General features: G+C 39.8%; 1 protein-coding gene across 3 annotated transcripts in view; it reads right to left on the bottom strand.

The window, feature by feature from the left end:
- Window positions 1-441: 441 nt before the first annotated feature.
- Window positions 442-16958, bottom strand: part of LOC102430685 (phosphatidylinositol 3,4,5-trisphosphate 3-phosphatase TPTE2) — a 60434-nt gene continuing 43917 nt past the window's right edge. For 2 of the 3 annotated variants that reach the window (XM_014449456.2, XM_014449459.2), the window contains 4 exons: window positions 12914-12993; window positions 5894-5989; window positions 4007-4077; window positions 442-2237 (listed from right to left, as the gene is read on the bottom strand). In XM_014449456.2, coding sequence (XP_014304942.1) covers window positions 2114-2237; window positions 4007-4077; window positions 5894-5989; window positions 12914-12993 — 371 coding nt within the window. In that variant the 3' untranslated portion in view covers window positions 442-2113. Of the gene's footprint in view, window positions 2238-4006; window positions 4078-5893; window positions 5990-12913; window positions 13006-16958 lie in introns of all 3 variants that reach the window. The other variant, XM_014449454.2, reaches the window with a different exon arrangement.

The following is a 16958-nucleotide window of genomic DNA, read 5'->3' as shown; positions in this document are numbered from 1 at the left end:
AGGCTGTGGATGTGAGGTGTCTGATTTGGCAGGTTACCATTCTTTTTCTTTTAATAGTTAAACTTCTTTCTATTAAGTTATGGATACTGTTCCAGGTAATTAAATTCTGTTTAAGAAAACCAATATCAAAAAAAGAAAGAGGCCCTGGCTGGTTTGGCTCAGTGGATAGAGCGTCGGCCCGGGTTTGATTGCGGTCAAGGGCATATGCCTGAGTTGCGGGCTTGATCCCCAGTGGAGGGTGTGCAGGAGGCAGCCGATCAATGATTCTCTCTCACCACTGATGTTTCTATCTTCCTCTCCCTCTCCCTTTCTCTCTGAAATCAATAAAAATGTATATTTAAAAACAACAACAACAAAGAACAAAAGAAAACCAGTATCATTCTGATATATTCTAAATAAGTTTCTTGTGTTCAAAGAGTTATTCACATTGGTTCTAAGACAGCAACCCCCTGGGAGACCCTAAGCAAGTTCTCTTTCTAGGAGAGGAAGAAGACTTGTGTGGCAACTCATTGCCAGAAATTCTGATGGATCTTGGCAGATTAGAGAAGAAAAATCCCAACTGTATCTCCTTATTTCAAAGAGCAAGATTCTTAAAAATGGGGGTCTGCCTGTATTGAAATAGATAGATCTTACTCCTCCATGAGCCAGCTAAGCACTTCCCCATTCAATTAAGCCTGCCTCCTGATGTGCATTCTGGAAACAATACAGCCTGTTCTGCCACAACACGTTTCTGTTGCACCAATTAACAGGGAATAATGCAGTCATAACCTGGAAGGAACTTGAGAGGGTCCTCCAAGATCTCTTCCTTCAGGGGATCCAGGTTAGGGAGAGTAGGGTAATAACTTTTGTCAAAAGCAAAAAGCCTTCAGTTGGCCTTCTGCACTGGCAGCTCTGACCCTTTGTGGGCTGTTTTGAAACAAGAAGAGAGCACCTGTGCTGGTGCCACTTTGGCACCCACCAGCCCTTCTGTAATAAGGTATTGCCCAGTTTCCCCTTTTAAAAAATGCCTACTGTGGCAACCTCCAGGCATCCTGCGCTGCTACCTGGGTGGTTAGTGGTTAATGTGCTGGTTGCGTTTGTTAGTTGGAGTGGTTTGCCCCAAACCTCCAAACCCCCTAAACTCCCAACCCTGTCTCCCCCGAGCAAACCATTTTAGTCTGTGTTTTTTGCAGAGTGAAAGGTTTTTCAGGAATGGGTTTAGTGTGTTTTAGCAGAGCACTGTTTCTTATTGCTAGCTGTGTTTCTCAATGAATTTAACTTGGTCTAGATTGTTGAGAGCCTTGCCAAATAAAGGAAAAATCACTCAAGTAAGGATAATTTCAACAGAGCCAAAATCGAACTGTTTTCAAGCACAATCATGGCCTTAAGGTACAGTGGCAGTGAAAGTACTTAGAATAGCACTGGGTACCAAAGAGAAAATGATTCCCTCCAGACACAGGACTAGAATGAAAAGGCGACCTTCCCTCAGAGTTCCCCGAGCTGCTTTACCGTCATGTTGACCAAGATTCTCCTAGTCTCCCCACGTCTGCGTGTGACTAAAGGAGCCTCGTCGTGCTCTGAGGTGCTTGGAGAGCAAGAGGAAAGCGTGTGTTTGGGGTGAGGGGCTGCTGTGTAAACACGTCTCTGGGTTTAAAAGTCTCTGCTGTCAATCTGGTATTTGTTAGTTTGTAAATCAAATGGAGGAAGAAACTAGAAATTACCTTCTAATCTGAAATTACAAATGTGAAACAAAGGGAATAAATACTTGTCCAAAAATATGTAAACAAGTGAAACAAACCCACAGTATTAGGGGGAATCACAATTTTTAAATATTCCAATTATTTTGATATAAAAGTTTTCTTTAAAGTTTTTAAAAGTGATAACTAATGTTCCTGTGTATTGTGTTCCAAATTTATCTCAAAACTGTGTGTGAAGTATATTCCTTCAAAAAGGAAAAAAAATTGCCATTGACATTTTCTCTTGTATATATTTAATATATGTTGAATAGTATTCTCAAGAACATATGTACACATATGTAAATATAAGTATACCAGCAAGGAAGAGGGTTTTGAAGATATAAATACATAGCAGGGATTGGGAACAATATGATTCTATTCTAGAAGGGGAACTACACTTAATCAGATACCAGGCACAACTTAACATCATCAAAATAAATTTCAACTGCAAACTCTGGATGATAAATTTTCCATGCTTTTGGTTTATGGGGATTATCCAATTCATTTCTTGAAAGATAAAGCCTAGAATAGAAAAAACACACATATTTTAGGGCTTATAGAAAAGCCATTTAAGGCACCCTTTTTAAGGCTTTAAAAAAAGATTTGCTGGCCAAGATTAGTCTCTGCCCACTTTTCTCTTAGTTTTTTATGAGCCAATGCTCCCACTTTCTCTACTGAGATGCAAAATATCTTAATATTCACTAACAAACACATAGTAACAATATGTCACTGATTCTTTTAACATTGCCTTTTATGGAATGAATAAAAGACATCTGGGTTTAATAAAATAAATGTTTATGTGACAGAAATCAGCCAGAGAAGAATAGGAATAAAATACTGAGTGTTTTTTCAATGATTAAGTTGGCATTTTAGCTGATAACAATCTCATAACTAATAAAAACAGCTTTACCAAGTAGTATGGACACTTCAATGTTGAAGAAATCTTTAGAAACATGTAAAAGTGAGGAGGAAAGTGATCTGACTGTGGTTGTCTCTCTAATATTAACATGGTCTTTTAAAGGGAAAAAAAAAGTGTCCTTATTTAGCAATTACCACTTCGTAGGCGTCCCACCTAATGAAGTTCCACCCAGATATCTATTTGAGAGATTTTGCCTCTGTTGTGAGTTAAAGTTTATTATTTGTATACATCCAGGGAAGGAAACTGGTTAAAAAATTTTCAATCTAAAATTCACTCTATCCAAATCCATTAAATGTGTGTACATTATAAGTATGTAGATTAGATGCTCAATTTCCTGTTGCCTTACTGGACTCAAGTGTGAGTAGATACAGTTCATATTTGAAGAATAGGCTAGGTTTATGTAATGAGAACTATCAATTCATGCCAAATACAATCACAACTGCTTCAAAACTCATCTGCATGAGTTTTTGAACATTATTTTTTCTTTTGTGTTGGGTGGTATTGTGATAGCAATAATCTTAAATTTGTTTCAGCACTATGAAACAAATATTTAAAGTGGAGAATTTCTAGACTCAGGAATGAGTTTCCAGAAGTTTCTTTGGAATAATAATCTTCAAATCAATTAATATTTACCTTTTTAAAAGTGGTTCCCAATTTAGTTATTAGAAATCACATTTAAATGTGAGACTATTAATGATTTTTAAAAAATTATAAGGTAAAATTTATTTAGAAAGTTACAGAAATAGTAGAAGGGCCCTTGGAGCTTAGAAGGAAAAGGGAGAAGATACTCGCTTTGAGGGACAAAAAAGGGAGAAGAGGCTAGGTTGTGTTCTGGAAAAGAGAGAGAGCACACACTATGAATGATTTTTTTTAGCTGTCTTCACAGACACTATGTCTTATGACTTCTGTCCTAGAAAAAAAGTGTGCCAATTACCTTTTAAAGTAGCTGTAGCTGCCCCTCCCCTAATCCCCACCCCCACCCCCCGCCGCCGCCAGGTGACACCTTACTTTTGCACAGAATTTGGTGGTGGTCAGTCATCAATAAATGAACATATACTGAGGATCTGTCCTATTTAAGGTACTGAGCAAACTCAAACTGCTGGATTTATTACCACATTCAAGATCTGATTATAATATGTTTTCACTTATAACACAGTCCTATGGCATGGCCTTGAGGATAATGCAAATCTCAAGAATAGCCATATTTTTATAAGAACCAGATTAAATGAGTATGTGAATGAAGAATGGTGACTTGAGGATTTTTTGGTTTCTGTAAACCAAGTTTATGGCAATCAGCAAAAGACTTGCTATTACACCGTACACAAACATTGAAGATAAGGCTATTTCTACTGGGTTATATAATAAACCATACCTGTTATTTTCTATAAAGGATGTGTGGAACCAAAAGTAAAAGGGGCAGTTGTCATAGTATTTAGGAAGATCCTAAAAATACATGGATTTAAAAAAGAAGGTTATTCTTCATAATAAAAGTGATACCAAAAACTAATCACCCAACAGGGATTACAATTCCTTCCTTTATTCATTTATATATTTATCAAACAATCGCAGCCATTAAATGTGCAGCGTTTATACTCTACTACATGACACCGAGGACACAAGGGAGGAGGCTTTCAGGGATCACTGTTTCTATCAAAATTTTCAAGGAAATGTATCTTTTCTTTTTTTAAATGTTTTTATTGATTTCAGAGAGGAAGAGGGAGAGATAGAAACATCAATGATGAGAGAATCATTGAACGGCTGCCTCCTGCACGACTGAGCCCGCAACCTGGGAATTGAACCATGACCTTCTGGTTCATAGGTTGGCACTCAACCACTGAGCCACACAGGCCAGGCATGTATCTTTTCTATGATGGACATTTATGCATTTTATCTGGTTTAGATAGTGCTAAGCAGAATCTATTAAGGACCTATGCCTATTTATGCACAAATATATCATCCATTCCTACAAGGAGCCGCTATTATATAATTAACTATCATTATTAATGATGATAGAAATACCTAAATTTTTTGAAAGTGCTTTTACTTCATGGCCCTTGAAAATCATAAAGGCCAGATAGTATTAGCATCCTCTGGGCCAGTGCTCTTCACCAGTCTTTCAGCTTAGAGGTCAATGATTGAGAGAGAATTCAGACTGGCTCCATTATTCAAGGGGTAACCATCCAATATGGGAACTATCCAGGTCACTTGCTTTAACACATTTACCATTTCAATACTTACTACTAGTAGATTCTCCCCTAACAGGGAGAAAGCAGGGGCTAAAGGAGGACACAGGAAATATGTTTTAAATCAATGGACACAACCCTGGCTGGTGTGGCGAGTGGTTAGAGTATCTGCCAGAGCACTGAAGGGTTGCAGGTTCGATTCCCAATCAAGGGCATATACCTGGGTTGCAGGTTCAATTCCCATTCCCAGTTGGGGTGTATGTTGGAGGCAACCATGTGTCTCTCTCACATTGACATTTCTCCCTCCCATCCTCCCTCCCTCCCTTCTTCCCTCCCTCCTTCTGTCCTACTTCCCTTCCACTCTCTCTAAAAGAAAAAAAAATCAATGGAAAAAATATCCTCAGCTGAGGATTAACCAAAAAAACTTGTTAATTGATGGACATAGTTTCTTATTGGAAGCTTTGGTTGGTTTTACAGGAAAATTAATTGAAACTACTGAGATTAGAAATGTGTTATATACAGAATAATGCCCAGACATACATTTTATGACTGGTCAATATAAATTATACACTCATGGTACAGTAATGACAGCAGAATTCTTATTTTCCATAAAGTAAATATTGGATTTTTTATAAAGTAAACATTGCATTAAAATACTATTTATAATGTATTATATAACAATTCAGAAGAAAGTAAAATCTTCACTTTCAAGTATTTAAAAAATTATGGGGAGCAATGTGTTTTAAATGTATAAAATATAAAACAAAAATTTGACTATTCTATGCAGTAAAACATACCTTTGTCTTTTTTTACATCTTAGTTTTTGTGTTACTTATGTGAAAATTAATACATACATATTGTATAGAAATTAGAAAAACAAATGAGCAAAATTTTAAAATTACATATGTTCTTTAAAAAAAGTGTTATGGATCTGACTTTTTTTTTTCTTCCTCCCTGGTTAGGAGTTGATATCTATCATCTCCCTTGTTGAGATATGTAGCAATGGAAATCTCAAGCCAGAATTATTCAAAAAACCAAACAAGAATAACAGCATAGGTTGTTTCTTGATTACTCACTGAAGAAGACAGAAATTGCACTTTTACATCATCATACAGAAGTGGACAGTTGCATAGATGAATTATTACTCTGTCCCTTTCAATATCATGAACTACCTGTGAATGAACACATGGAATTCAAATAATGAGATAGCTGATAATGAGATAGAAAGTATAACAGGGAAGTTCATGTTTACTTATTGAGGCTTCCTATATTTACCAAGTACTCTTGGTCTCATAGCCCTATCACTACATGTATAAATAAATGTTAATCATTGTTTCTATAAAGTTGCAATACTTGTTTACCTTTTTAAAAAGCCAATATGTTTGAGGGTTATGGTGGGGCACTGTTGAAAAGGAAAGTATTCAATTTTCTATTACAGTTTCACCAAGTAAACATTAATATTGACTGTGCGTCACCTGATTTTCATATGTTGGGAATACACTAAGAAACTCAATTTTAAAGCTGGCATTCACACTCAAAAAGCAAAGAATAACTGTCATGCTTTGTTAAAAATGTTATTTGCCGATGGGATCATGGGCCTTTGTCCATAGCAGACTGCTAGATGAAGTTACCAAAGATAGGCCAAGTCTCTGGAATGAACAACTTTGAAGCTATAGTAAGTATTTGTTTGTTATTGATTCACCCTTGTGTAATAGTGCCACCCACAATGAGAAAGGTCTATGCTAGGCTTTAGAAAAATACAAAAGAAGGTGCAGACTCAGTTGAAAATTCAGGGAGCTATACACATAAGGAATGATAGTAGAATGGCATATAATTATGTGTTGAGCTGTATGATGAAGACTGAGTGTGCTGTTGCATGCTTGGGGAGGTTAACAGGAGGTATAGGATGAGAAAGCTTCTTTGAAGAGGCAGAACTTGAGTTGGGAATGGAAGGATTTGCATAAATGTAGAGGAGATATGAAAAGAGAACCCAGTAGGGATGGGGGTTGGTGGGGGAAGGGGAAGGAGGAGAAAAGACCTGCAGAAACATGAAATAGAAATTAGAGTTGTGTTCCAAGGACCAGAAGGGTCCCAGGCTACTTGAAAGGGAATCTGCAGGCCAAATTACTAATGGAAATGATCTCAAATATCATAGGGTTGTATCTTGAGAGTTCAAGAGCCAGGAAAATAAGAAAGAAGTTATTAAAGAGTATGTGGGGCAATTCCTATGTGACACAGTGGCCTGATCATTATTACACACTAGAGGCCTGGTGCACGAAATTCATGCATGCGGGGGGGGGGAGGGGTGTCCCTCAACCTGACCTGCACTCTCTCCAATCTGGGACCCCTTGGGGGATGTCCGACTGCCAGTTTAGGCCCAATTCCGCAGGGACATCCCTCTCACAATCGGGGACTGCTGGCTCCTAACTGCTCGCCTGCCTGCCTGCCTGATCATCCCCAACTGCTCCCCTGCCGACCTGATTGACGCCTAACTGCTCCCCTGTCGGCCTGATCGCCCCCAACTTCCCTCCCCTGCTGGCCTGTTCACCCCCAACTGCCCTCCCCTGCTGGCCTGATCGCCCACAACTGCCCTCTCCTGCCGGCCACCTTGTGGCGGCCATCTTGTGATGACATCACATGAAGGCATCGTGCGACGCCACCTAGGCTTTTATTATGTAGGATAACATTTACTTAGTAATTTATAGTTTATAAAGGAGTTTCACATATATTAACCAATTCAATCCTCACAATACTTGAAACGTAATCTTTATTTTACAGATAAGAATATTGAGATATTAACTGTCTTTGACTATTGGCACACAGTGTGTCTTCTGCTCTACCTACAACTTTTCACAATGAGAGCAGTATTTCAGGATGCATATTGTAGGACTCTATATATGCACTGTATAAGGAGGGGGGAAAAAGGTAAAGGGATGACTATAGAAATCTAGGCATGAGCAAATGAGGTCCTGGACTAGGTAGTGGCAATAGGAACAGAAAGAAAAAGAGATTTCAAAGGTATAATCAGCAGGATTTAGGGGGCCAAGAGAAAGAGAGGATCAAAGATAATACCAAATTTGAAGGCCTGAGTGAGAGAATGCTAGTGCCATTTTCAGAAGCAGAAGAAAAACTCATTTGATAAATATATTTTTTCGTTTTTATTGAATTTATTGGGATGACACTGGTTAAAAAATTATATAAGTTCCAGGTGCACAACTCTGCAACACATTATCATACACTATTGTGTGTTCACCACCCCAAGTCAAGTCTTTGTCCATCACCATTTATCCTCCCTATAATCTCACCACACTGTTGTCTGTGTCCATGAGTTTTTCTCTCTCTTTTTCCTTTTTTTCTCAATCCCACCACCCCTCCCCCTGAGAGGTGTCAGCCTGCTCTCTATCCATGAGTGTGTCTCTACTTTGCTTATTAGTTCAGTTTGTTCATTAGATTCCACATACGAGTGAAATCATATGGTACTTGTCTTTTTCTCATTGGCTTATTCCACTTAGCATAATAATCTCTAGGATCATCCATGCTGTCCCCAAAAGATAAGAATTCCTTCTTTTTTACCGCCAAGTAGCATTTCATTGTTTAAATGTACCACAGCTGAGAAACCAAGATGGCGACATAGGTAAACACGGGAAATTGCTGCCTCGCACAACCACTTCAAAAATACAACTAAAAGACAAAATGGACATCATCCAGAACCACAGGAAGGCTGGCTGAGTGGAAATTCTACAACTAGAAGGAAAGAGAAAAGCACACTGAAACTCAGAGGAGGTGCGGAAGTAAAGTGCAGAAGTACAGAGGCGCACGTGGAAAGGGCTGGCAACTGAGGACACGGTTGTCTTTTTCAATCGGGAGGGAGACACAAGCTCCCGACTGCTCTGAACTCCAGTTCCAGTTGAGTCTCTGAGGACCCAGACTCATATGGGGAGAAACTGGACTGTCTGGCATCAATCAGAACTTGAGGGCGGCTTTCTCTCAGAGGTGCTTGCAGCGATTACCGCGGGACACTGAGATGCAGGGCCTCTTAGGGTAGTACTGAGGATCAGTCATAGCTGTTTGCTCCACCCTGTTGATTCCCTGAGACCCCGCCCCACCCAAGCTGTGCACAGAGGCTTTTGCATATGAAAGGCCTGGCCCTTTGCAAGCTGAAAATTACCTAACAGACTGCAGCTGGGTCAGAGAGACCCAGAACATCCAAAAGAAGGCTCAAGGCCCCACAGAAGCTTGCATTGCTTCACAGCTGGGCCTCATCTAGGCACCTCCAAACCCCAAAGAAGAGGAATCTGCAGATCTCTCCATAGCTCCTGCTGGGTAGCCTCAGACAGAGGCTAAATTAGCACCTCCTTAGAGATCCAAGAGCCAGTGTACCCAGTGGTCAGAGTGGGACCATCCAGATTACAACTCCTCAGATCCATAAGGAACACACTCAGGGGGCAGACTCAGTGAGCACCAAAGCCCCACTGAAGCAAGTCTTGCCCCATAAGGGTGTCTCCAGCACAGAAGTTCTCCCACTGTAGACACAGCTGATTCTCACAGCCAATTGGTCTGGAGGTCAATTCCTCCCAGTGATACCTACAACAATCAAGGCTTAACTACAACAAGACTGTGCACACAGCCCACAAAGGGGTGCACCAAGAGTGTCCACCTCAGGTAATTGGGGAGGCTGAGCCACTGGGCCCTATAGGACACCTAGCACACAAAGCCACTCTACCAACACAGGGAAGAAGCCAAAATGTGGAGACAAAGAAACAGGTCACAAATGACAGAAATGGAGGAAAGCAAACTACTGGATATAGAGTTCAAAACCACACTTCTAAGGTTTTTCAAGAACTTTCTAGAAACCACCGATAAATTTAGTGAGAACCCTCAAGAAATCTAGTGAGACCCTGGAGGTTATGAAAAAGGACCAACTAGAAATTAAGCATACACTGACTGAAATAAAGAATATTATACAGAGTTCCAACAGCAGACCAGAGGAGCGCAAGAATCAAGTCAAAGATTTGAAATACAAAGAAGCAAAAAACACCCAACTGGAAAAGCAAAAAGAAAAAAGAATCCAAAAATATGAAGATAGTGTAAGGAGCCTCTGGGACAACTTCAAGCATACCAACATCTGAATTATGGGGGTGCCAGAAGAAGAGAGAGAGCAAGATATTGAAAACTTATTTGAAGAAATAATGACAGAAAACTTCCCCTACCTGGTGAAAGAAATAGACTTACAAGTCCGGGAAGTGCAGAGAACCCCAAACAAAAGGAATCCAAAGAGGACCACACCAAGACACATCATAATTAAAATGCCAAGAGCAAAAGACAAAGAGAGAATCTCAAAAGCAGCAAGAGAAAAACAGTCAGTTGCCTACAAGGGAGTACCCATATGACTGTCAGCTGATTTCTCAACAGAAACTATGCAGGTCAGAAGGGAGTGGCAAGAAATATTCAAAGTGATGAATAGCAAGAACCTACAACCAAGATTACTTTACCCAGCAAAGCTATCATTCAGAATTGAAAGTCAGATAAAGAGCTTCACAGATAAGAAAAAGCTAAAGGAGTTCATCACCACCAAACCAGTATTATATGAAATGCTGAAAGGTATCCTTTAAGAAGAGGAAGAAGAAGAAAAAGGTAAAGATACAAATTATGAACAACAAATACACATCTATCAACAAGTGAATCTAAAAATCAAGTGAATAAATAATCTGATGAACAGAGTAAACTGGTGAATATAATAGAATCAGGGGCATAGAAAGGGAGTGGACTGACTATTCTCGGGGGGGGAGGGGTGTGGGGGTGCAGGAAGAGACTGGACAAAAATCGTACACCTATGGATGAGGACAGTGGGGATGTGGGTAAGGGGAGAGGGTGGGGTGGGAACCGGGTGGAGGGGAGCTATGGGGGGAAAAAAAGGAACAACTGTAATAATCTGAACAATAAAGATTTAATTTAAAAAAAATGTACCACAGCTTTTAATCCACTCATCTATTGATGGGCACTTGGGCTGTTTCCAGATCTTATCTAGTAAATAATGCTGCAATAAACATAGGGGCGTGTATATTATTTTGAATTATTAATGTTTTGGGTTTCTTTGGATAAATTTCCAGAAGTGGAATTGCTGGTTCACAAGGCACTTCCACTTTTAATTATTTGAGGAACCTCCATACTGCTTTCCACAGTGGCTGCACCAGTCTGCATCCCCACCAACAGTGCACAAGGGGTCCCTTTTCTCCACATCCTTGCCAACACTTGCTGTTTGTGAATTTATTGATGATAGCCATTCTGGCATATATGAGGTGATATCTCATTGTGGTTTTAATTTGCATTTCTCTGATGATTAGTGAAATTGATCACTTTTTCATATGTCTATTGGCCATCTGTAAGTCCTCTTTGGAGAAGTGTCTATTCAGGTCCGTTGTCCATTTTTAAATTTAATTGTTTTTTTGTGTTGAGTTTTATAAGTTCTTTATAAAATTGTGGATAGTAACCCCTTATTAGATGTATCAGCAAATATGTTCTCCCATTCATTCAGTAAGTTGTCATTTCATTTTGTTGATGGTTTCCTTTGCTGTGCAAACACTTTTTAGTTTGTTGTAGTCCAATTTGTTTATTTTTTTCTTTTGTTTCCCTTGCCTGAGGAAATATGATGTGTTTGAATTATAGGAGCAGAGACTGTCCATGTTGTAACTCCCACATCTACCACACAGTGGATGCTGTGTTGCGTGAATGACAGAAAAAAATGTATAGTTTAAAGCAGAAAAATGGATGAGCGGAACCAAGAATAGAGTATGTACAGAGGTAAGAACAGAAAGCCAAAGATCAGGCCTGGGTTAGTGCCCTCTATCAGGGGAGGGGCAAAAAGAACGGAAAGAAATGGTGTTGGAGAGGTAAGAGGGGAACTAGAGAGAAGCCTGAGAATTTTCAAAGTTTGTATTTCTTAGACCCATGAAGGAAGCTTTCTTGTTGCTTCAGAAAAGGTCTGTAGTCTTAGATATTTTTTCAATATTTAGGAAAATATGGATCTGACCTGCCACCTGGAAAAAGCTACTAAATGTGATGACATCAAAAAAGCAGTGAAGCAAGCATCAGAGGGCCCCCTCAAGGGCATCCTGAGTGATACTGAGGACCTGGTTGTCGCCTGTGACTTTAACAGTGACAACCACTCCTTCACCTTTTATTTTTGCTGGAGCTGGCATTGCCCTCAATGTTCACTTTGTCAAGCTCATTCCCTTTTTTGACGATGAATTTGGCTACAGCATTAGAGTGGTGGGCCTTATGGTCCACATGACCTCCCTGGTAAGAGCCCCTGGACCAGGAGCCCCAGCGAGAGAAAGAGAGGCCCTCACTGCTGGGGAGTCCTTGCTCCCAATCAGTCCCCCAACACATTGAGAACCTCCTCACCTCCATAGTTTCCATCCCAGACTTCCTGAAGAATAGGAGGGCTTAGGGAACTCCACCTTGTCATGCGCCATCAATCAAGTTCACTGTACCCACCAAAAATAAAAATTGACTACCAGGTCCCATTGCTTTGGGTCTTTTGCAATGTCATTTTTTTTCTCATAGTGCAGTCCCACGAGACGTCTGAGTTAGAATCACCTGAGACATTGCTAAATCTAGATTCCCGGGTCTCATTCCAAATTTCCTCAATCATACTTTGGTGTACAACCTAGAAATCTGCATCTTTATAAGCTCAGAGGTGATTGATATGCATACTACAATTTCAGAGTCAGCGCCATATAATAAAAATGACCAAGAAAAAAAGGTCTGGCTAAAAATGACCAGAGATAGAACAGGTACATGAATTTAAAACTCTGATAGATTCATGGTAACATGCTTGGCATTGTGCAAATATGAAAACCAAGGCAACACTCTGAGCTGAAAATATATTCTGGAACATGCTCTGAAAAATCTATTTTGAACAGTGAGTTTAATTTAGCTCTGACTGCATTCAAACCCAGGGGCACCAAGTTGCATAGGAATCAAAAAGCAACATGGCCTCTCCTTGTGGCGAGCAAGGGCTGTGGGAGGTCAACATACTGATCTGACATTGCGATGTAAAGCAGTGCTTTTCCAGTTCACATACTTTCTCTTACCCTACAGTTTTTGGAAGCAGAACAGAAAAAGGCAATCTTTTGACGCATTATTATTTTCACTTTTAGATCATCACCGTTGCCTTTTCCAACACCTGAATGAAAATAAAAAGTTAGAGTAAAGATCAAAAAGTCTCAACAATTAACATTATAAATTAAAAAGAGAGGAAATCCCAGGTAACAATATCCTGTATAATAAAAGAGAAACATGTAAATTGACCATCCCTCTGCTGATCTCACTAGCCAATCAGGGGTGAGTATGCAAATTAACCCAACAAAGATGGCGGGTTAATTTGCATCCACAGGCACCAGGCAGAGAGCAGAGCAGGAGAACCAGCGGCTTGGGGGGACATGGCTCCCTTGGTCGCTCCCCCAAGCCACTGGGCGGAGAGCAGAGCGGGAGAGCCGGCAGAGAGTGGAGCGGCTTGGGGAACTTGGCTCCCAAGCCACCAGACAGAGAGCAGAGAGGGAGAGCTGGTGGCTTAGAGGAATTGGCAGAGTGGGAGGCCATGGGATGGAGACAGAGCAGGAAGGGAAAACCAAGAGCGTGGGGAGCACCAGGAATGCTGGGAATCGTAGTTCTGGTGGCAGATGGATCTCCTAGATACTAGAGCAGCTGTGGGCAAACTACGGCCCGCGGGCCAGATCCGGCCTGTTTGAAATGAATAAAACTAAAAAAAAAAAAAGACCGTACCCTTTTATGTAATGATGTTTACTTTGAATTTATATTAGTTCACATAAACACTCCATCCATGCTTTTGTTCCGGCCCTCCGGTCCAGTTTAAGAACCCATTGTGGCCCTCGAGTCAAAAAGTTTGCCCACCCCTGTACTAGAGCAAAGTGAGCCTGGAGCAAGTTACTGTTGAGGTGAGGGATGGAGGGAAAGCAAAGGTGAGAGACATAAGTAAAATCAGAGTGTCTAGGAAAAATTAAAGAGAAACTATCCTAAAACTTCCAGGAAATCTCCACCAATGAAGCAAAGAAAAAAAAAATGCCTCTATTATTCTGTGAGCAACAAACCAAACTGGGTTGGGGTCTCAGACAATTCACTCATATGATTGCAAAGACAGAAAAAAACTCCTGGATTGGAGAGGGCTCCCCTGAGGGCTCCCAGATGGAGAGGGTGCAGGTCGGGCTGAGGGACCCAACCCCAGTTCACGAATCTTCATGCACTGGGCCTCTAGTATCAATATAAAATAATTTGGGTGCATGAATTTTGTCTCTGAAAGACAAGGCTTCAAGCCAATTCTGTCTCCTAAAGCAGACTTTATAAGTCTGGAGAAGAGACATAGTTCAGCTTCTAAGATTTGTCTTTCTAGAAAAAAAGAAATTAGGGAAAGTGACTTGTAACTTTTCTTGCTAATGTGTTGCTTTCTTCAGAATTCAAATCATGATGTTTCTTAGTAACAGTCTAAATTCCTCTTTCTTTAGTTCCTAGGGAGCAGTTTCTGTGAAAATATAGGATACACAAAATATAGGATTCCTGTGGTGTTAAGTGTACATTTATAAACAAATGGTTTCTTGATCCTTTTTTCAATTCAGATGATCCACTTTCTTTAGCATTTCCTCAAAGGGCTAGTTTTTCAAGCTTCCAATCAAGTTTTATTGCTTTTGCTCAACCCTGCACATTTTACTTAAATATGCACAGAACTAAAGGTACAGAAGTGAAACAAATATTCTAATAAAGTCATATCTCGATCATTCTTGACTATTCACCTTATATTATGTTTGCTTTGTTTTCATTTCATTTTGTTCCCACTAACACCATATCATTAACTTGTCATTAGGATCATAGTTTGTTTGCCTCAGTTCCCTCAGTACCATTCTAGCTGCAGAGCTTCTTTCTAAGGATGCCTACCAAAAACCAGTGAAATACAAATTTAAACTAAGTCAAATATCACATGATAAGAAAAGGGCATTGATTTAAAAGTTTAAATTACAACACATTTAGAATTTTTTAAATAATTACATGATTTAAAAATTAAAGGTAAAAAGACATGAAGTGAAAAGTCTCTCCCCCATTCCACACCTAGTTAATTCTCCACCCCCAAATAGATAACCACTATCTTGTTTTATGCTTCTATAATTAAGTATAAAAATATATCCTCCCACACATTTTACCAATACAGACACACACAAATATGAACACATATTTATTTTCTTTTTTGTTTTACAGAAATTGTTGCATATGATAGAATTGTCCTGTATCTTCCATTTTTGAAATACATGTCAAAAATTATTTAACTCATTCATTAATGAGGAGACATTCATTAATAAGTATGATATTATAGCTAGTTCAAAGTACTGCACATTTATAGCAGATAAGGGAGGATGAAATGAATCTACAAATAGACACTAAATGGGTCAATAATCAATTGCATTACACCAGGCACAATTAATTTGCATTTCTATTTCTATGTGTAAAAATGCTGTTCATTAATATGAGGTTTTTACAACTTACAAAGTTGTAAAATAGTTTCAAGACCATGGGAGGTGGAGACAACCCAGAAAGTGCACTAGATATTGCCCATTTCAAAGTCTTTCACACTTTTTTCTCCCCATCACCTTTCTGTTGTGATCATAAAAATTATCTTATTTCAAAAGAGGGCTGAGGTCATTAGTTTGACCTGATTGTTTAATTGGGTGCAGCAAGAATCTTAACTTACCACATTGGCCTTCTTAAGTTGGCCCTGCAAGCCTAGACCCAACTGTACTGACCAGTGCTGAGGCCACAACATGCTCTCTGGAAGTCTTCATGAGGGATCTCAAATAGGACTTTTAAAATCCGCTATTTTATGTTAGCCTGAGTAGGAAACCAGCCCTGTGGAACTCTCCACCAGCTCTCACCTGCAGTACTGACATTGGGTTAGCTCTGCTGTTCTCCAGGTGTGAGCTGTACATTTTACTAAACAATGTCTCCACAGAGTTTAAGTAAAATTCAAAATATTAAGAGAGAAGTGACGGTCTTAAAATATAATATCAGATTAAGGCAACATGTGACATTCTAGACCTTACTTAAAAACATTTTGAAGCTTAGAATTTTGAGAAACTATTCCTATTCCCATTGTTCATATTAAAGCGATGCATTAAAACTCCTTAGACTAAATGCTGGTTTGCCTGTTTGGAATAGTTTAATGCTCACAGAGCTTTGTATAGATACTGTTGCTCCCATGGTTAACAAAGAGGAAGCTGAGGCTGAGTATATATTCAGGTACCATAGGGGTTCTCAGGCCACTAAGTTGGTTTTACATTTGGGATTAAATTTCTGAGTGGAAGTAGTTGCTCCAACAGCCAAATGTGCTGCCTTCCTCACTGCAGAAGAAAGCCGTCTAGCTCTATTTGCAGGGCGCCACTTTGTGTGGGAAGGAAGAAGCAAGGTACTGCTATCCTCTATCTTCTAGCACCTGCTGGACAAGCCTGGCTCTACCTGGGGAGGTCTGGCCAGGGCTGGAGTTCCATTCAACTCCCCTACAGCCCTGTTCTGCGCAATCCCTCACATCCCTTGACCCAGTCACAATGGTCTTTGCAGAGGAATGCCATCTACAAAGCCTTTTCACCAACAGTTGTTCATTTATATACACAGGCGGCATGCTGTCACAACAGGCTGTGTTTCACAGGTCTGCCTGAACAATGCTTGTTTGGAAATCTAGACCAAAATGTTCCACACAGGCAACGTACTGAGTTGAAGTTGTTTTCAGAAGTCAGAAAACTATGTAATCTGTTTGTGGTAATCTATTAAAATTCCTCACTGCCAACAAGAAGTGGTGGTGTGTGTGTGTGTGGGGGGGGGGGGTATGCACATAAACTAAAAAAAGTATTTTATATTTTAACTAAAATTTTAATTTATTTTCTGACTATGCAGTTTTATGTATTTTTAAGAATTTTTAAATTTCTGAATAATTGGATGAAATGTTAAAAATATCTATTTTCAGATCCTTATTTTGTGTGACTCCTCAGAAGACTAAACACTAAGCCATCTGGGTGGATACCAACTCCCTGGCACCACACCACGAGTGAGAGGCCCAGCACGCCACCCTCCTAGTGGGCC

This window comes from Myotis lucifugus, unplaced genomic scaffold (genome assembly GCF_000147115.1).
Source record: "Myotis lucifugus unplaced genomic scaffold, Myoluc2.0 scaffold_7, whole genome shotgun sequence".
Classification (NCBI taxonomy): Eukaryota; Metazoa; Chordata; class Mammalia; order Chiroptera; family Vespertilionidae; genus Myotis; species Myotis lucifugus.
This window is presented reverse-complemented; position numbering and strand designations above follow the sequence as displayed.